General features: G+C 34.7%; 1 protein-coding gene across 5 annotated transcripts in view; it reads right to left on the bottom strand.

Moving 5' to 3' along the window:
* Positions 1–2,966: 2,966 nt before the first annotated feature.
* The window catches only part of RCOR3 (REST corepressor 3), a 50,289-nt gene continuing 34,621 nt past the window's right edge, over positions 2,967–18,634 (bottom strand). For 4 of the 5 annotated variants that reach the window (XM_033852999.2, XM_033853007.2, XM_073802983.1 and 1 more), the window contains exons 10-12: positions 15,028–15,085; positions 6,008–6,249; positions 2,967–5,548 (exon numbers count right to left, since the gene is read on the bottom strand). In XM_033852999.2, coding sequence (XP_033708890.1) covers positions 5,204–5,548; positions 6,008–6,249; positions 15,028–15,085 — 645 coding nt within the window. In that variant the 3' untranslated portion in view covers positions 2,967–5,203. The remainder of the gene's footprint in view (positions 5,549–6,007; positions 6,250–15,027; positions 15,086–18,634) is intronic. The other variant, XM_033853008.2, reaches the window with a different exon arrangement.

The following is an 18,634-nucleotide window of genomic DNA, read 5'->3' as shown; positions in this document are numbered from 1 at the left end:
TTCCATATTTCTGTTGCTGATTTCTAGTTCCATTGTACTTAGAGAACATATTCTGGGTAACTTGAACACTTTTCCATTTATTAAAACTTGCTTATGGAACAGAATATGGTCTATTCTTGGAAATATTTCATGTGCACATGAAATGAATGTTTACTCTGCTGTTGTTGGGTGGAATGATCTATAAATTTCAATTAGGTAAAAGTGGTTCATAGTGTTGTTCAGATCTATATTCTTACTCATTTTGGGTTTTCATGTTCTATCAACTATTAAGAGATGGGTATTTAAGTCACTGACTTTAATGGCAGATTTACCTATTTCTTCTTGCAGTTCTATCAGGGATCCTCTTGATGAATTGGCACCTTTATCATTATGCAGTGAACATCTCTTTGACAATATTCCTTGCTTTGAAATCTTTGACATTAATACAGTCACTCCAACTTTCTTTTAATTGTGAAGATGGTATACATTTGTTCATTGTATTTGTTTCTATTGCTGCATAACAAATGACTCCAAAATTTAGCAGCTCAAAAGAACACTCTTTAATTCACAGTTTCTGTGGTGTTAAGAAATCTGGGCACAGCTTAGCTGAGTTCTCTGTCTCAAGGTCTCTCATAGTCTGCAATCAAGGTGTTGGCTGAGCTCTAGTCATCTCAAGGCCCAACTGGGGAAGGATCCACTTCCAAGCATACGTGGTTGTTGGCAGGGTTCAGGTCCTGGCAGGTTGTTATTCTGAGGGCCTAATTTTTCTGCTGGCTGTTGGCAGGGTGCTTGCCTCAGATCCTTGCCACATGGGCCTCTCCAACATGGCAGCTTGCTTCATCAAAGCATGCAAGCAGAGAAATCTACTAACAAGACAGAAGTCCCAGTCTTTTAGCCTAACCACAGAAGTGACATTTCATCACCTTTGCTGTATTCTCTTGGTCAGAAGCAAGTCCCTAAGTCCAGCTCGCACACAATGGCATGAATACCGGGAAGCAGGAATCCTTGGAAGCTGCTCCATATCCCTCGAATTTGAGGTTATTATGGGATCCTTTTGAGAATGTCAGTGTTTTCCCGCTCTTTTGCCTTCGCGGAGTTGGAGCTTCTTTAATTCTATGAGGTTTTTGCCATAAGTCTGTCTCTATCTGCTGGTGGCACCTTCTCTGGCTTTCCAGCACTGTTAAGCATTATTTCTGTTTTTGTATTTCTTGTCATTTCACCAAACTTTGGGGTGGGAAGAAAAATAAATAAGCTGAGGCACAGGGAGGTGAAGTAACTTCAGTGGAGCAGGAAGAGTCACCATGGTACAGGGAGAACTTTTTATATATAAGTCAAGTGACAAGTCCCTCAACAATTCTGATTGTTTTCAAATTCTCTTTTGGAAAGGGCACAGCATGTGAACAAAAATGGTCTTGGGAATAAAGGCCTTTTGAAGCCAAATCCTGCAAATTATGAAAGCTGCTCTGGGCAGTAAGCTAGATAGATACCTCAAGAGATAGATATCTTGTGTTGTGGTATTATTCAGGATCTTCTTAGTTATCGGTAATTGTACCTTATATATTTAAATAAAATTAAATTAAGTAGAATAAAAATTTAACCTTTCTTAAAATAATCCAGAAAAAAAAGATAATTCTATAAAGCATTCTGGAAGATTACCCTTCATGCCATTTACAGTGTGGAGACTGCTCCTAGATCTCTCCACTTCACTTTCCCAGCATCTTTTTCTGAGACTGCTCACCCAAATTCCAGCTTTAAGATTGTAAAGTTTAAGTCACCACAATGCAAAGAAAGACCCATTCCTTATCAATAGCCTACTTTAAATCTGGTATAGACAATTTGCAAACATCTCAATCCAACACTAATTTCTGATCTTCATTGTTTCTCTCTTAAGTGTTCTTCTGATAACAGAAGAAGGGAAGATAACGCCACATGGCCTCTTAGACACAGTCACACATTTAGGAACATTCCTCTTAATGTTTTACTCCCAAACTCCATTGTTACTAAAATATATTGTTGCAGAACATTCCTTCACTAAGGCAGTTAATCAAGATTTAACTTGGGAGGAGTTACATGTGACCTATTTTTTCTCCTAAGAGAGGGCAGTTAAGGTACCCCCACAAATGCATCAAAAAGTGAGGTACCTTCTTGTAGACATTTTATAATATAGCATGGTTTCTCAAACTTGGTTCTTGGATTCCTTCTGTATTCACTTACTCTGTAATCTTATGAATGATATATCTATAATGAATGTCCAAATTAAAAAACTAATACACACTTTCTTGTTTCCTATTATCAGAATGTATTCATCATTTATTTCAGGAAAGCACAGAGATCCTCCTTTGAATTCTAAGTCAGATTATTATTTTTGAGGAGACACTGACACCCCAGTGTTAAGTGATCAGCAGTTATTAATATCCATGGATAATATTCTTTTGATAGCAGGAAGAAACATTAAAAGAATACAACATATTTAATAACTAAACTTGGTACTTTAACCAAAGTATTTGCAACATTCTTAGTATAGTTGAAAATCATGACTGCCAGGTTTTTTTGGCTTGTTCTCTACATCTATTCCTAAAAAGAATGTAGGCCTATATTAAGACAGAATTTGACGTTCTTTCACCTTTATTTTACATTATATTTTACTCACTTTATTATAAGACTATTAAGAAAAAGTTTTGATCATAACCTACTTTTACCTCCATCGTATTACACTGGAATTAAATCATATAGAAAAATAATTTTTATTAATATCACCAGATGTATCAACAGCGTGATTTATTTTTAGTTACGTAATGAAAAAAATACTTGGGTGTAGATTTTTTTTTTAAACTGATAAACTTGAAATTAATGAAATGGTCATTAAAAGATTTTCAGGTTTTGCTTTTTTTTTTCCTTTTTATAAAAATCAGTATTTAGAATTTCACAGTGAAGAGGTCCTAAATTTCTCATACAACATGAAATTATATAAAAATAGAAGACATACACATCTTTAACTCTTTAATCCTTTGATTAAGCAGCAAGCATATCACTCTTCCAGGCCAAACACTGCTTAAACAAAAAAGAAAAATAATGACGTGCAAAATATTTACAAAATATGCAAAGCACACAATAAAGACATCTCACTATATACATGTGTCATATTACTAATGAAGCTAAGATTTTTCTACTGTGTGCTCTAGTGTACGTAAATCAAATTACAGCACATCCCTCAGATACAGCACCTTTGCCCATGGTTGGGATAGAATGGATTTTAAATGAATCACAATATACTTAACAGCTGGACAGACGCTGGTGCTGACCAACTTGACTCACATATCCCACACACTGTATACTGAAGGTCTACTGACAAGAGACAAGACAATAGAAGCTGTATAGTATGCACATATGCAAGACAATCTAAATACTTTAAAAAATGCTTTAGATATTTTCCTTTAAGATATATGTGTCCCCATGGCTATTAAAGTAAAAATAAGTATAAATTCTTGAATATTAGGAATTTTAAATCATAAGGCGATCCAATGAGAGAGAAAGAACACATCCTGGAAAAAGTTTTAGATTACGCCAGAACTTAAGGTCCTTATGGAAAGAAGTGGTCTAAACTTCAAAATTAAAACTAATCAATGGATTTAAGTCAATAGCTCGTTAACACTTTAGAGCCAAAGGTAGGGACTACCCAATATTTGGGGAATATATGACATCTCAAAATATAAACTAGGGCCTTTGATGTTGACCATTTCGTGAAATAGTTCTAAATGTGAGAATGTGAATGTGCAAACATTTAGCTTAAGTTCCACTAGTATAGCAATCTAAGAGATCTGTCCCTTTGCACAGGTCATGATTCCAATATGAAATCACTGTATCAAAAATATTAGTAATACATTGTTGAAATACTATCACTTGTAAAATATTCTTTGTAGGTGCTTAATGATTATGTGTTGAATTAAGAAGACTTGAAATTATTTGTTTCTTTATAAAAGGGGTCTCAGCATTTTAAGTTAACAGCACAATTGTGACAATATACTGATACATCTTTGGATAACACAGAACAAATTCTTAAATTTATTTTATGAAATAATGTTGATGATTTAACCCTAAACCAAACCCAGAAGTACAGGTCAGCTGCAAGGAATACACAAATGCATCCAAATAGTACAATAGAGATTTATCAAGAAAACATCCTTTATATTAAATACAGACCATATTAATAAGTCTGACGGCAATTTAAAGTTCAGAACCTAAACACAAAAAGGGTACTGTAAATAAATGCTTCCATAATCACTATCTCCACATAACTGACAAAATATAATTCTCTTCTAAAGTCCCCAATGTAGGCAACTACTACTTAAAAGCAGATAGCATTTAGAAAGATTAAAAAAAAAAAATCAAAATTAACTCCATTTTCAAGGAACTTAAAGACACTGTACTTTAACAGATTAAATCCTCATTTATATGTAAAATTATTATTCCGATCCTCTTACTACTGCAAGACGGCAAGTCAATGACCTTTAAGCAAGGACTTTGCACTAGGACCCCTAAACTGTGTGTTAAAGAGTTAGCAGGTTCAGTACATTCTTTGTGGGTTCATATAATTGCTTTGCAATTGATTAAATTGCTTTCTTTTAAAGGAATATATTTAAATTCCTTTAGAAAAAAAAGCAAGAGTTTTTGAAAAAAGGGATATGCAGCTATAATTTCTTAAATATGCATTAAATGAACATATGTCAAAATCTGAAATGCAGGCTATCTATTCTTGCACTCCTAACATAGGAAAATGTTAAATTAAAGAAAAAAGAGAAAAAGTCGAACATCCTTAACTTATGAAACTTAAGGAGTTTTCACAATTCCTAAGTCAATATTCCTGTACTAAGAGCCTTGACTATGAAGAGGCAGGAATATAAAGATTCTCAATAAAATAAATACAGTAAAAACAAAACAAAAACCCTCGGTATATAGAATACTTAATCTCTTTTCCTTTAATGAGATCATGTCGCTGAATGTATACTCTAGAAAGGAGGCTAACTGTAGGCTTTCTGTTGTATAACATTTCAGTTGCGTGAACTAAAAAATTTCTTAGGCATCTACTTATGCTAGCCCACTGCCACAGAACTAGTTTGCAGCCTCAGTATCTAGGAAGGATTATTCTTTCTTCTTTTGCATCAGTCAGGTGAGCACTGGTATAATGATGGGGTGAAAAGTTACTGCAGCTCTGTCCAATTTAATCTTAGTGCAGTGAGGACTGTGAATCTGTCTGAATTCCGATAAGTGATGGTGGCTGTTGACCACCAACTGTGGACAACACTGGTCTTGGGTTTAGACGGGGTGGCATAGAATTAGCAGGGCGAATGAGAGGTGGTGGAGGCTGATTTAAAGTTGGCCGGGGCTGGATGAACCGAGCCTGCTGCTGGAGTGGAGGAGGCTGCCGGTGAAGAGCAGGGGCAGCAGGCAGTGTTGGACGAAGAAGTGGTGGAGGCTGGTTCAGAGTGGCAATGGGGGCTGTTGGTGTTGGAGTGGATGATGGGGCAGGAGGTGATGGACCCAGAGTCCGAGGAGCCTGTGGGGTCTGTGCCTAGAGGTGAAGAAACAAAAATACACGTATGAGATGACAGTTCCTAATGAACTTAACACAATATAGTTTGGGCTGTCACAGGAAAAACAAAACAAAACAAAAACATAACACCAGTGTTTTTTGGAAGCACAAGCTTCTTTTATTTTAAACAAAACAAAACAAAAAACCAAAAACCGAAAAAGCAACGAAGCTACCAAACAGGCATCTTTATTAGTAAACAGCTTAACACTGGAAATAAAAATAAGACTATGAAAGAACAATACACTCTCCATTCTTCAAGGATCAGAACTTAGCATGTCATTATGACTTAAGAGTCACGAGAGATGCACCACTGAGTAAGTGTATTGTCAACCTTTCATGCTCATTTTGCTAGTCCTCTGACAAATTAACCTTACAGAACACCACACAAAATGGTGATTCCTCAACTCATATTAGCTCAAATTCCATACACAAACACACCTCCTCTTCTTCATCAGTGCTCTTCCCTGATGGCACATTAGAAGCACTTTTTGTCTCCTCCCCTAAAGTAGAAGCATCACCATTAGAAGCCTGGGTTCCTTGTTCTGCTTCCCACTCCTGCAATACCTCCTCTAAGTTAAACCGACGCCTGTAGTTTACAAAGAAGTTCTTCACTTGGCCAACAGTCTTGTTGCCAATTACATCTGCAATAGCTTGAAAATCTTTACCATATTTGCGGACACCTGGAAGGCAAAGTAAATAATACACCTGTGAAGGATCAATAAGGAGAGCTGTGTGTACTATACATCATGCACACACACAAGATACCAGCAATGAAAATCCTTTCTGATAAACTCTGCTCATTTCTCAATTCTGAGATAGAGGCTAAGATATCAGGGTCACAGATGAAAACTATCAATTATGTCATTTCATCGAGCCAGCCACTTGCCTTCAACTGAACAATCAGAAACTTACCATTTTTTACATACTCAGTTATTTTCTCCAATCCTCTCTTGAACTCTCAAATACAGTCCATTTATTGTAAAGCATTGAATTCTTTGTTCCATCCTCAATTCCACATTCATTTATTTCCCTAGTAGCCAGTCACCTAAATTTGAGCAACACCGTTTGTAAACAAAACTGGATGGGAACGAACCATCTCTTTTATCCCCTCAATGGACTGAGTGAGTAGTCTTAGGGTTCCCCCATTAAGAAAAGCATTGTAATTTTGGTCTTAACACCAACTTCAACATAATTACTTGCCTATCTTACCAGGTACCAATGAAGAGAAATGAGATAAGAATTTAAATATAAAAAGCAGGAGAATCATCACAATCTGATGGACAAAAAAAGGGGAAACTATTTTTCAGAGTTTGTTGGATTTTAACTCACCTAACAGTTCTAAGGACTGTATATATGAAGGATTCCTAGATATGCTCTGTAGCCTAAAGAATTAGGGTATAATAGTGACTACTTGTAGATACTTGTGCTTATCATCACTACCTTAAATTTAAGAAGGATTGTACATTCAGTTATTAAAAAACCTAACTTCCATAAAATTATGGAAATTTTATTAAATGAGGGATAATATTTGATTTATGAACTTGAGATAGTCAATTACGCTACAGAGTTTAAAGTGAGTTTATATACTCAGATGGACAATAATTTGCTCTTAAGGGAATTCTAAAAGAAATTCACTGACTCATTCTAGAAAGAGATGCACTTAGCTCAAAATATAAAAGCTGTCAAAATTTTTATTTTACAATTTGATAACTGTTTTTTAAAATACCAGAAAACAGTAACTCATTAATTAGAGATGAGAAAGGAGAAAAAAAATATTGATGTCTATGATATTAAAGTCTGTAGTTTAACCTAAGCAGCCAGAAATACAGGAATTTAGATAAACTTAACATGTATACAATCACACATAAGAGAATAATATAAGGACATATTAATACCCCAGCAGAAATGCTAGACATATTCTTACTGATAGCTATTTGGGTGATACACCTATTACCTAAAGCACCAGCATGATATAACTCCTGTTCTTAAATTCTGTGCTTATTTTTTATTGAAAACTTGGGAGTAAGTATCTCTTGCTACATTCAACTTGCTAGGCTTGACTCTATGGGGAGTTCCTTTCTCTTAGAGCATTTTGGGTAGGAGGCCTGACATTATTAAGCTATAACCATATCCCATTGTTAATACAGAGTTTTGGGTTTATAAACTATGCTCATTTGCTCTGTTCTCAAAGGGAAAGACATATATGCATGACAACAAAGTAATAATGATACTTAAACACTACTGATAATATTTTATTTTATATTCTTTTACAATATAAATGAATTTATATTCTCTTAAATCCATGAGCTGATTTCCAGTTTGAACTTCATAACTGAGTATAAATTCTAATGGTGACTAGGTTCCACCAAGGGTTTATCTGGCAATAAGAACCCAAGGTCATTTCGTATGAAGAATTACTGCTGCATACTCAAGTACTTCTCTACTACTTGTACTTTGGAAAACAGCAACTCAACTTGAGATGACTGCACTGAAAAACAGATACTAATTGGAAATCACACACAGTGTTCTACCAGTGTACTAATTTTCATGATGGATATTTAATTTACATTCTAGAAATGTCCAATGCTACTGAATACGTGAGCTTAGAAATGAAAACCTTAAATAAATCTAGGATTAGATCTGCTATATTCATAGCAAGAAGTCACATTAAGAGTAACTCTTGACTCCAAGTCTGACAATATTACAACCCTCCGAACACCCATTTGTTTAGCAAAATATACTCTAAAACCTACCACTAAGCTGTCCCCAAGTCTAACTCCACTATATAACTGTCCCCTCTTCTTCTGACTCTATTTTTTTTTTTTTTGGTCTTCCACTTTATTTTCTCTTGCTCCATAGACCTTGTCACTAATATTGTTGCATTTCCAGAATTGCATGCCCCCAAACCAAAACTACTTCCTATAAGAACTTTAGTTTACCCAGACACTTTGGATTTTCTTCAGTTCACCTAGGTTCTGAGTCACCTAGGTAAGTTTATCATTAACTTGTGTATGCTAGTCTCATATCAACTACTTTGCAAAGTCTTAAGGCTCAGACCACACTGTAGACTTCTGTAGTCTGGCTAAGGATCTCAATCATGTCCTGAGAATAAGTGGGTCCAGATATTAATGTCTTTAACCTGCAGGATGGCTGGGCCGGGTCTGGAAGAGCTAGAGCTCCTTGGCAGTCTCCTCTGGACAAACAACAGCCTCATCTGTCTGCCTCAGTGTGTTATGAAATTTTTCATAATTTTCTCTGTGTTCCGTGATGTGAAAAAAGTTGGAAAGTACTGTCCTATGGAATACAAAGCACCAACAGCATTACTACAACGCAGAGTACAGAGGAAGTGCTCAGGAAATACGACTGATTTTTCTCCTCCATAGGGCTTCATTCTATTATTCTTCCCAAGCTACAAGAGTCACATATGGCTGACTTCTTTATCACTTTCACATTCCCAGTGACCTTGCACATTTTGGCTAGAAGGTGGAATTCTTAAGCTCTGTACTATGGCTGATAACTAGTCAAACTCTAGTGAAACACCAAATGAAGACTTAATGGGACTGACTCCTTCCGATGAATCCCCAGGTAGGCTTCTGGAGGTCAGCCTCGCAAGGTAGTGGTGCTGAGCAACCATCTTTAACAACCTATGATATCAGAGCTACTTTGTTACAACTCGTACCTGAGGAAAGGGTGGTCCATTCTTTTTCCACAGTTTATAAAAAATGAGGTCCATCATATCTCATATTATATCCCTCATAAGAATTGGTGCTAGAATGACTTAGGAAGCTCTTACTACAAAACTTGAAATTTCTCCTTCATTTTCATCATTAAATACTGCAGGTATGAGAATTTTGCTATCCTTTAAAGAATGTTCACCTTGATAAAAATTCTAGGCACAAAAAACACATAAAATGGGAATGCTAATATTAATGACCTTGAAAATCCAAATTTGTATTCTAGTGAAGGATCAACTTCTCATGGATTTCTTCAATAAACAGATTTTTTTTTTTTTTTTTCTGGTACGCGGGCCTCTCACTGTTGTGGCCTCCCCCCTTGCGGAGCACAGGCTCCGGATGCGCAGGCTCAGCGGCCATGGCTCACGGGCCTAGCCGCTCCGCAGCATGTGGGATCTTCCCGGACCGGGGCACGAACCCGTGTCCCCCGCATCGGCAGGCGGACTCTCAACCACTGCGCCACCAGGGAAGCCCAATAAACAGATTTTTATGGTCTGAATTATATCCCATATCACAGGCTGAATCAATAAAGTAATACTGTGAGACAATAAGATAGCACAACTATTCCTAATTAGTAACTCTATTTCCTTATGTGATATACTATCTCTATCACTTTTGATTGACAATTCACTAAAGGTATCAAAAAGTAAACAAGTTAAATCATCTAATCACTCATTATCTCATCATGAAATAACAAATAAATGTAGAATACTTTTTAAATCTCTCTAAAACAAAACAAAACAAAGATTAAATCTCTCTCACTCCTCCTGAAGATATAAAAGGCTTAGGTCCATCTGAACCACGGTTTTAAATTAAATTTGTGACCTTTAGGGCAAGAGGTCAGTTTTCAAAGGTTAGTGGGAAAAAACTTAAGAGAACCCCAGAAGAGGGAAATTAAATATTTCCCAGGGAGAGGAAAAAATTGTTTTCAGTAAAATTTCTAAATTTCATTTCAAAGTTACAGTGAAACAACATGGCTTCTACACTGGCAGATGAAACCGTATAATCTTTATAATATATACTTTTAAAGTTTTGTTTGGGAATTAATATAAAAATATAACTCATTAGGATATTGTGTTATCATTATTTTATTTTCCAACCAGTGTTCTATATTACCCAACCAAAAAACAATTTGTATTTTTAGAGCTTTGGGTAGTAAAATAGTAAAATAGTAAGTTCAGGAGCATTTGTAATATGGTGTTTCCCAATTCTAGACATGGTATTTAGACGTTTTTTTACTTTGACAGAAAGGATATCATAAATCTGCTTTCAGTACGTTTAAAAAGTTATTTTTAAAATCTTATTTTGGACTCCAAAAAAAACCCAAAGCCAATATTACAGTGACAAGCTACTTCTAGATATAGGTAATGAAAATTTGGGGGAGATTTTTTCCTGCTTCTTGCACAAATGTCTTAAAGTGAGCATGTACTTAGTATAATTGGGAAATATTAATTTTTCAAACATCTATTTTTGAAGTAAGAATACAGTGACATCTAGAAACTCCAAGGATATGGTTCTTTCCTATCAATAAGAGGTTAATTTTTAACTCAAACCATTCAGGAACATGCATTTCTTTTCACCTCCTGTAAATCTTGTCAAGAATTCCTAGTAAAGAAGGTAAAAAAGATATCAACAGCAGTGGGACAGTGATTGGTGCATCTGGGCAATGGCTAAAAGTCAAAATCATATATTCTCTTTCCAATGTCTAGCCTTTCTCTTCTGAAGCTTCCCATCTTCTTGCTACAAGTTAAATTCCATCCCCAAAATGCTGGGAATTTTGAATCATTAATTATCTGAAGCAAGTGCATCAGAGGGTTGACAATTATACTTTTGGGCCTCCATTCTTGTGATATCAGTTATAACAGAAGAAACTCTCTAATGCAAACAGATAACTTTTAGATGGAAAAGTATGAATCTATCTCCACCTCCTTTTGATCATTCATGTACTGAGGATCATGTAAGGATCGTTACAATCCTTATGCCTTAATCAACAGCCAAATCTCTTTCCCCCCCTACTTTAGGGACCATTCTAGCTTTTTTTAAAGTAGGAGACAAAATTAGGAAGAAGACAATTTCTAGACTTGCAACTTCATTGCTCCTAAAAAGGAATGAATGTATAAACTATAGGGAGAGAAGGTAAAAATTTTTTTTTTTTTTGAGAAGGTAAAATTTAACTGTAAGCATAACTCACTTGAACACAGTTCTGTCATTTCCTATTTTATATGAGAAGGCAAGTAATATATAAAAAAAAAAAAACTAAAAATTAAAGTTGATGCCTTGATAAAATTAGAAAAATTTTTTGTTGTTTATCCTAATATAGCACAAATATTGTAGTTGGGAAGCATATTTTTTTGTTTGTTTTTTAGTTTTTTACCACTAATGACTAAGAAATGAATACATTTAAGAGGAGACATAAAATAAAAATGTCAAACATTGTATACCATGCTTCTGCCCCTATACACTTTAAAAAGCAGATGTTTTGCACTATCATTTAAATGTGTTGTTACTTTTTGAAAACAGATAATAATTGTTCCATTTTACATGAAAAAAAATACACCTAGAATCTAATTCTTTTCTTAATTCTTGCTTAATAAGGAATGTTTATCATATGAATATCAAGACTGATTTTAGGATAATTTCTAAAAGCACCATAGATTAGAAAAAAATATTTATATATATGACATAAGCTACAAACAGGGGTATTTCACCATTAACACAAATATGTGAAGACTATAACTGGTCTTACTGTTAACTAATTTGTTATAATAGAAAATTTAGATACTCAAAGCTGAAACAGATTACAGAAATTGTAGAAATACCATTCTTGGTAAGTATTTTAAGAGGATTAAATTAAATTAAAGCAGCATTTATAATATCCCACTTGGGGACTCTCGAAGAATGCTACTGAAGTTGTAACATAGTTAGAACTAAAATCAACATAATAAAGTGATAGATTACACAAGTAAAAGCAGACATTCCTATCTGGTCTGAGCATGATTTTCCCCCCTTCCAAATAAGGGAGAAAGAAGGGGAAATGGCTTATTTATTTATTTAAATATTTGTTGTTAAAATAATATTTATTTACAATTTAAATGGCTAGTACTTAGTTAACAACAATATGAGCAGATGGAAGTGGGAAATATATATTTAAGCCCTAGGAAATGATCTTAATATACTTAATTGGTTTTCAGAATTACAACAAAAAGTTTATTTAATAGTAGAGTTATAAATCTCACTCGTGACACTAGAGTCAACATTTCTCTCTCTAGGTCACTGTAATGGTCAACTATGAGCAAGATAAAATAAAGCATTTAACAAATGAATGTCAAATCAGAATCTATATGTAAAATGTCTTGAATAGACAGTTCTATATAAATTAAAACATGTTAGTATCAAAACATAAATGATTTGAAACTGAAGTGGCCAGAAGAATAATATCATATAAAGGCTTATCATAAATAAAGATTAAAAAGAAGAAGAAAAAACCAAAAACAATTACCTGCTAAGATAAGTACTTCTGGATTACACATGTTAAAATAAAAAGTGCAATTATGTACCTTAACCACACTGAGACTCAGGTACAGGTGACATTACTATACGATTATACTGTTTATAAGACACACTTTTGAGTATTATATAAATACATGGGCACATGAAGCAAAGATGGTACTTTTTAATTCTCCCTAAAATAACTATGTTGGACACAAATAGCTTAGCTTTGTTTTATTTTATATAACAAAAACAAAACCCAAAACAAAACCCAAAAAACCCTAAAAACTCAAAGTGAAAATAAAAATTTCCCACACAGAGTCAAAATAAATATTTAAATAAAAACGAAGACATTAACATACTAAGAGAGTGCTTTCAAAATCCTAAGAACATGAATCTTTCCATACAAATTGCTCCATTAGTGTAATTTATTTAAGGACTACTTTTTAAACGAGCATAAAAATATGACACTGAATATCCCTCAGGAGAGAGGAAATGTTTGATTATTTCTATAAATACTCCATTCTTGTAATATTTACAAGCTGAAATAATGTCCACATATATAGCTCAACTCCATATGTAAATCTTTCCATTGTCCTTCTCTTGAATGCAGCTTTTCATAATATCCAACCCAGCCATAAGATTCAATGGATCCTACCACTTAAAGGAGTACTGTAGAACAATATCAAATCCTGATTCTGTACATATAGAGAAAGATTAACCCAGACTTCCTAGCCGATTCTCTTAAGAAAACCATTTCACTGGGATAATTTCTTATATGAAGAGTACAGGATTAGTATACTAACCTTTAAGCAACGAAATACTGGAAGATGGGGTTAAATTCTATAGGCTACTCTGATGAAGGGAAACAGTCAAACCATCAGTCAAACCAATGCCTACTCAAATAACTATGTTAGAGCCATAAGACATAATTCTAAATAAATATGAGACAGCCATTGAAAATACTAATTTTTTAATCAAAAATTTAAATTGTCAGTTTTTAGTTTTAAAACAGCTATTATTGAACATTATAAACTAATTAAACTTTGTTCTGACTCATTCAGAAACTTAATTCTACAATTACAGATGTGCTCAATGCACATCCAGCACCCTGCCTCCATCAAATCAAGTATTTCTATTTATGAAATGACTGTATACCAAAGGGAAGGCTGACATTATCCTGTTGGCACCCTCCTGTGACAGTTTCAAGTCACACTGGGTGAGTAATTCTTACTCTAATTCAAACTGCAGAGTCATCTATTAATCAATCTTTAACTACATTATTCTCATATCCGAATGATACTTGCACAACATTTTTGAGTTAAATATTTTCTCTATGTTTGAATACTTGGAACTATTTTTAAAGGTATATGTTTCACTGGGGCCCAACCCTCTTATAGTAGTTAACCTAGACAAAAAAGCTATTAGTACTCAATACAGAGGGCTCAGCCAGGAAGAAACAAATTGTAAACCAAACTTAAATCACACAATCAGTCCTGCAGATAGTTCATCTTGAAAGGGAAAAAAACCTACAACACTGAATTAAAACATACAATATGCCCTTCTTTAAGTAATTCAAATACAAGAAAATCTAAGATTATAGTGTTTCCAATTTGCCCATGGGTATTCATATTACAAAAAGTTTTCTGCCATACAGTTCATACAACAAAGCAGTCTTATAAATAGTGCATTTAAAATTGTATGTGTATATACATATATCTTAAGTCTCTCTTTTGTATAAATAGACATATTTAAAGTCAGGTTTTGAAGCATTCAGTGGCATATCTCTTAAGTTATGGTACACTGAAGGTAAAGCATATCATTAATATTTTCAGTACCTGACATTTATCAAATACAGAGTAATCAGGGAAACCAGAAACATAAATTAGTTTATGCTTTAAGTAATGAGTTATTGACTGATACAGTAAGAATGAACCCAACTGCAGGAATACTGAAGTAGAGGCACGGAGAGACCATGACTTGTTCAAGCTTGTCACCACCATCATTTATTTAGTGCTGAGAATGCATTACATGCTGTTCAGGACCCAAAATGCACACAGGCTCAGTATGTCACATCCACAAGTACAAAACAGAATTCATGGTCACCAGGACTTTGTGGTGAACACAAGACCCCTTTCTTGATCCATTTCTAAAGGAAGGGAAGAACTATGGTAGTCACCTTTCATGACAAGTTAAATAATTATTAACAACAGTAACTGCTTATCTTTAATATACCTTGCACTGCTAGAAGCTGCTCCTCTGTGGTCCAACGGGCATTAATTTTCTGATTTGACTACAAAATTAAAGAGAAGTTTCCTAATGAGGATATGAAGACAGACATTTTTCCAAAGTGCTTATTTTTTTTAAACTTTTCACCAAATCACAGACAAGAGATTACTAAAACTCTGATTTATGAGGATTTCATTTTTATAAGAATTAAAAAATATATTCTGAATTACCTTTTACCAACACAAAAAGATAATGAAAGGGAAATGTACCATTTTGGGAGAATGAACAACATTCGCACTTATACTCTAGGCAGAGATATCAAAACTGAGAAAATCTATTAATCGCTTATTTTCCAACTACAATGTTCCTATCATACGTTGCAGATGTTAATTTTAGCCTAGTTTTAAACATTTAAGAGACTTTGTTTTCTTCAGAGAAGGATCTGTGACTCTCTCTAAAATTTCTTCTCTTCATATTTAGATTAAACCTATCCTCACTCCATCAAAAACAGTGTTGCGTAAGTTACCATAAAACTGTAGATCAGGCCTATGCCCTAAAATACTTCATTTCTAAAGCAGAGTGACCCACTGTAAGAATATTTTCCCCCCAAGACCTCCTACATTCTTTCCAGTATTTTTGTTTAACAAATTTCTAAGTTTAAGATTTTTACTATGGCAGCATTACAATATCAATTAAACAGCTAACCAAATTTCACTAGTGTATACCCGCTGCTGAGTAATCAAGAACCTTTGGCAGTAGATGGAGGGACAGAAATAAGTATACCGGCTTACAGAGGTTTGCAGTAGAAACTGCCCAGATAAAGTGGCCAATGTAATACACGCACATGCTGGGCAAAACAGTAACAAAGGCTTCCTCTGAGAAGGGTGTTTAGGTCTTATCTCACTTGTAGTCTTAGCAATAAGTTTCCACAATACACAGCAGTTCTGGGTAACATCAACTTTCTCACCATGAGTGAAGAGGTATAAGCAAGCATTTGGAAGAAATAATGAAACAAAAATTCAAAAAAAAATTAGGAGAGAAGAAAGAAAAAAGTAAAAAAAAACACCTATAGTAAAGGAGGAAAAAACCTAAAACACAAAGCACTGAATTCCAGATGATGAGATTATAAAGGGATAGCAAGGCAGGCCAGGCAAAGCCCGGATAAGCCTCCAGATTAGGATACTGGTGATAAGGTAAAGGAATAACAGTAAACAGGCAAAGAGAAAGAGGGGAAATAGGACATACAGAAGCAGTAATAAGGGTGAACCAAGGCTAAAAAAGTGAAAAGAAAAAGGAGATGACAGAGGAAAAACTAGCAATTAATCCCCCAAGAGGAGTAACAAGAATGAAGTAGGAGCTAATATTTGAGTTAATACCCAGGCAATCTGATGCTACCGTGGCTGTGACAGGTAGACAGAAGAGGCCCTTGGTACCCAAGGATAATTGGTACTGGAACCTATTTAAAACAGGTCCAAGTATTTCAGAGTAAATGGTTAAAAAATAAAGGGTTGATTGTAACTTGATCTGAAATATGAAACTAAAACTTAGGAAAATTAGCTCATTAAAACATAGTCACCGATTCCACTTACATGCTTTAATTTTATTTTTTGGCATACCTCTTCTGACTATACAATGGTATAACATTCTCTAGCTTTGCAATTTACAACATGAGCATAGCATATAGGCCATTTTTGTTTTGAAGACTTCAACAAATTTCTCTTAATTCTTTGAAACCCCTCTTAATTCTTTGTTACTCAAATTATTCTTTTTTAAAGTGCTTGTCTCAGTCACCATCCTCTTTTTTTTCCATTGTTAATTCTGCTAGATACCCATTTGTCAACAATTTTGCAAATGATTAAAGTCATTCTCGTGTACTTTCATAGACTTCATGAAGTTTCACATCTTTTGCAAGGCTTACAATTTCATTTTGTATTTGCATTGTATTAGCAAGAGAGTAACAGAGAAGGATGTTGCTGTGAAGGACGGGAAGGACAACAGCTAGAGTTAATTAGGGAGAATTGGTGAATAGAGCCTAATTTTATAGGTGCTCAATTCATTAGTGAATATTTTATTTGGCAACTTTTGCTTCTCCATGTATCCCTTAGATTAATGAACATTTGGATACTAAGGATCTCTTGTAATACTACATTGCAAGTTGTTCTTAGGATTAAAGTTAGGATACATGTAGAACATCTAGCACAGTGCCTTAGCAGCAGAAATTGATCAATCGACATTTGTTAAACCTGAAAGGCATAAACTGGAGGAAAAGGTGTCGTTAGTGAAAAGAGAATAAAAGGTGAAAGAGAAATAACAAGCACTATGAAGACTTATTTATCAGTTTACAAGCATATCAGGAGATGGGATGAAGACGAATAACTATTATTAAAATTAAAAAGTACAGAGTATACTGGGGATTCAAAGACGAGAGGGAAAAGTCAAAATGATTAGAATAGGGAAAATGGGAAGTTGAAGGGACTGGAGTCTGAGGTGGGTTTAAGAATAGGAGAAGTTTCTGAAAGGCAAAAATGAGGAGAAGGCATACCATGACAGGGAACAAGAGGATTTTTGCCAGGAAGAAGTGATAAATAAGCCTGGAAGGTTGGTGATACTTAACTAAACCAAAATACGGTAAGGACCACTTTTGGAAGTGCCATAAAAACCAAGGTTGATGAGTTCATACTAGATTTAATAAGCAGTTGTGCTGGGCGGGGGGTGGGGCAGTAAGGAGCAAGGGGAGAAGGGTAGGATTATGAGCAGAGTAAGACTTTAAGCCTAGAAAGCTGGGAGAAGGGTGATGCTGTTAAGGATTTAGGATTTGGGAGATGTGGGAAGGCAAGGCTAAGATGAGGAATTTAACTTGGGATACACTGAAAAAAGGTATTAGGCAGGAGGCTAAAACAGATTCATCTATTCAAACACTTTTTTTTTAAGTGTCTGGAAAATGTTTATGAGGGAAAACAATGGAGTCATCTTACTAAAACCAGCCTGTGAATTTTTTTGTTTTTTTTTTTTCCCTCCCCAAATTACTCTTGAAATGTTCTTACAAAGGTAGCCACGGAGACAGGCACAGTCTCTCAAAAAGTCCACATAGCCAATTATTCCTCCAGCATTGGAATGGGCCACTAGTTTCTCAGTTAAATCCCAGATGAAGCCTGTGGCTCGAATTTAGGATAGTACTGAATGAAAAATATAAATACTTATTTAAATACTAGAATATCGCTCAGTTCAAGGAAATGCTCAGGAGGCATATGGAAGCTAAAACTGACTAACGGAATGGCGGATTTACAGTTTCCAGCTCATAACTGCTCGCTCTGGGGTATACACTCAATAAATGGAGTTTAGGCAGAATTGCCAGTACTACTGCATTCGCTATTACTACACATACTCTTTTTTATTTGGCTGATAGCTATGGTTGAATTTATGTCATTTAAATGTACATATGATATGACTTTAATATAGCAAAGTGATGAGACTGTATATTTCCAAACAGAAGAGAAATGCATTCTGAGGATAAAAATTTGGAGAATGTCTTTATTTATGTAGAGAAAGAAAAATTACGGCTGAGAAGGGAAAATAATAGTTATAAAAGAGAACATAACTTCTCAAAAGTTAG

The sequence above is a fragment of the Tursiops truncatus genome, chromosome 1 (assembly GCF_011762595.2).
Source record: "Tursiops truncatus isolate mTurTru1 chromosome 1, mTurTru1.mat.Y, whole genome shotgun sequence".
NCBI classification, from domain to species: domain Eukaryota; kingdom Metazoa; phylum Chordata; class Mammalia; order Artiodactyla; family Delphinidae; genus Tursiops; species Tursiops truncatus.
Note: the sequence above shows the minus strand (reverse complement) of the source record. Positions and strands in the feature narration are given on the sequence as shown.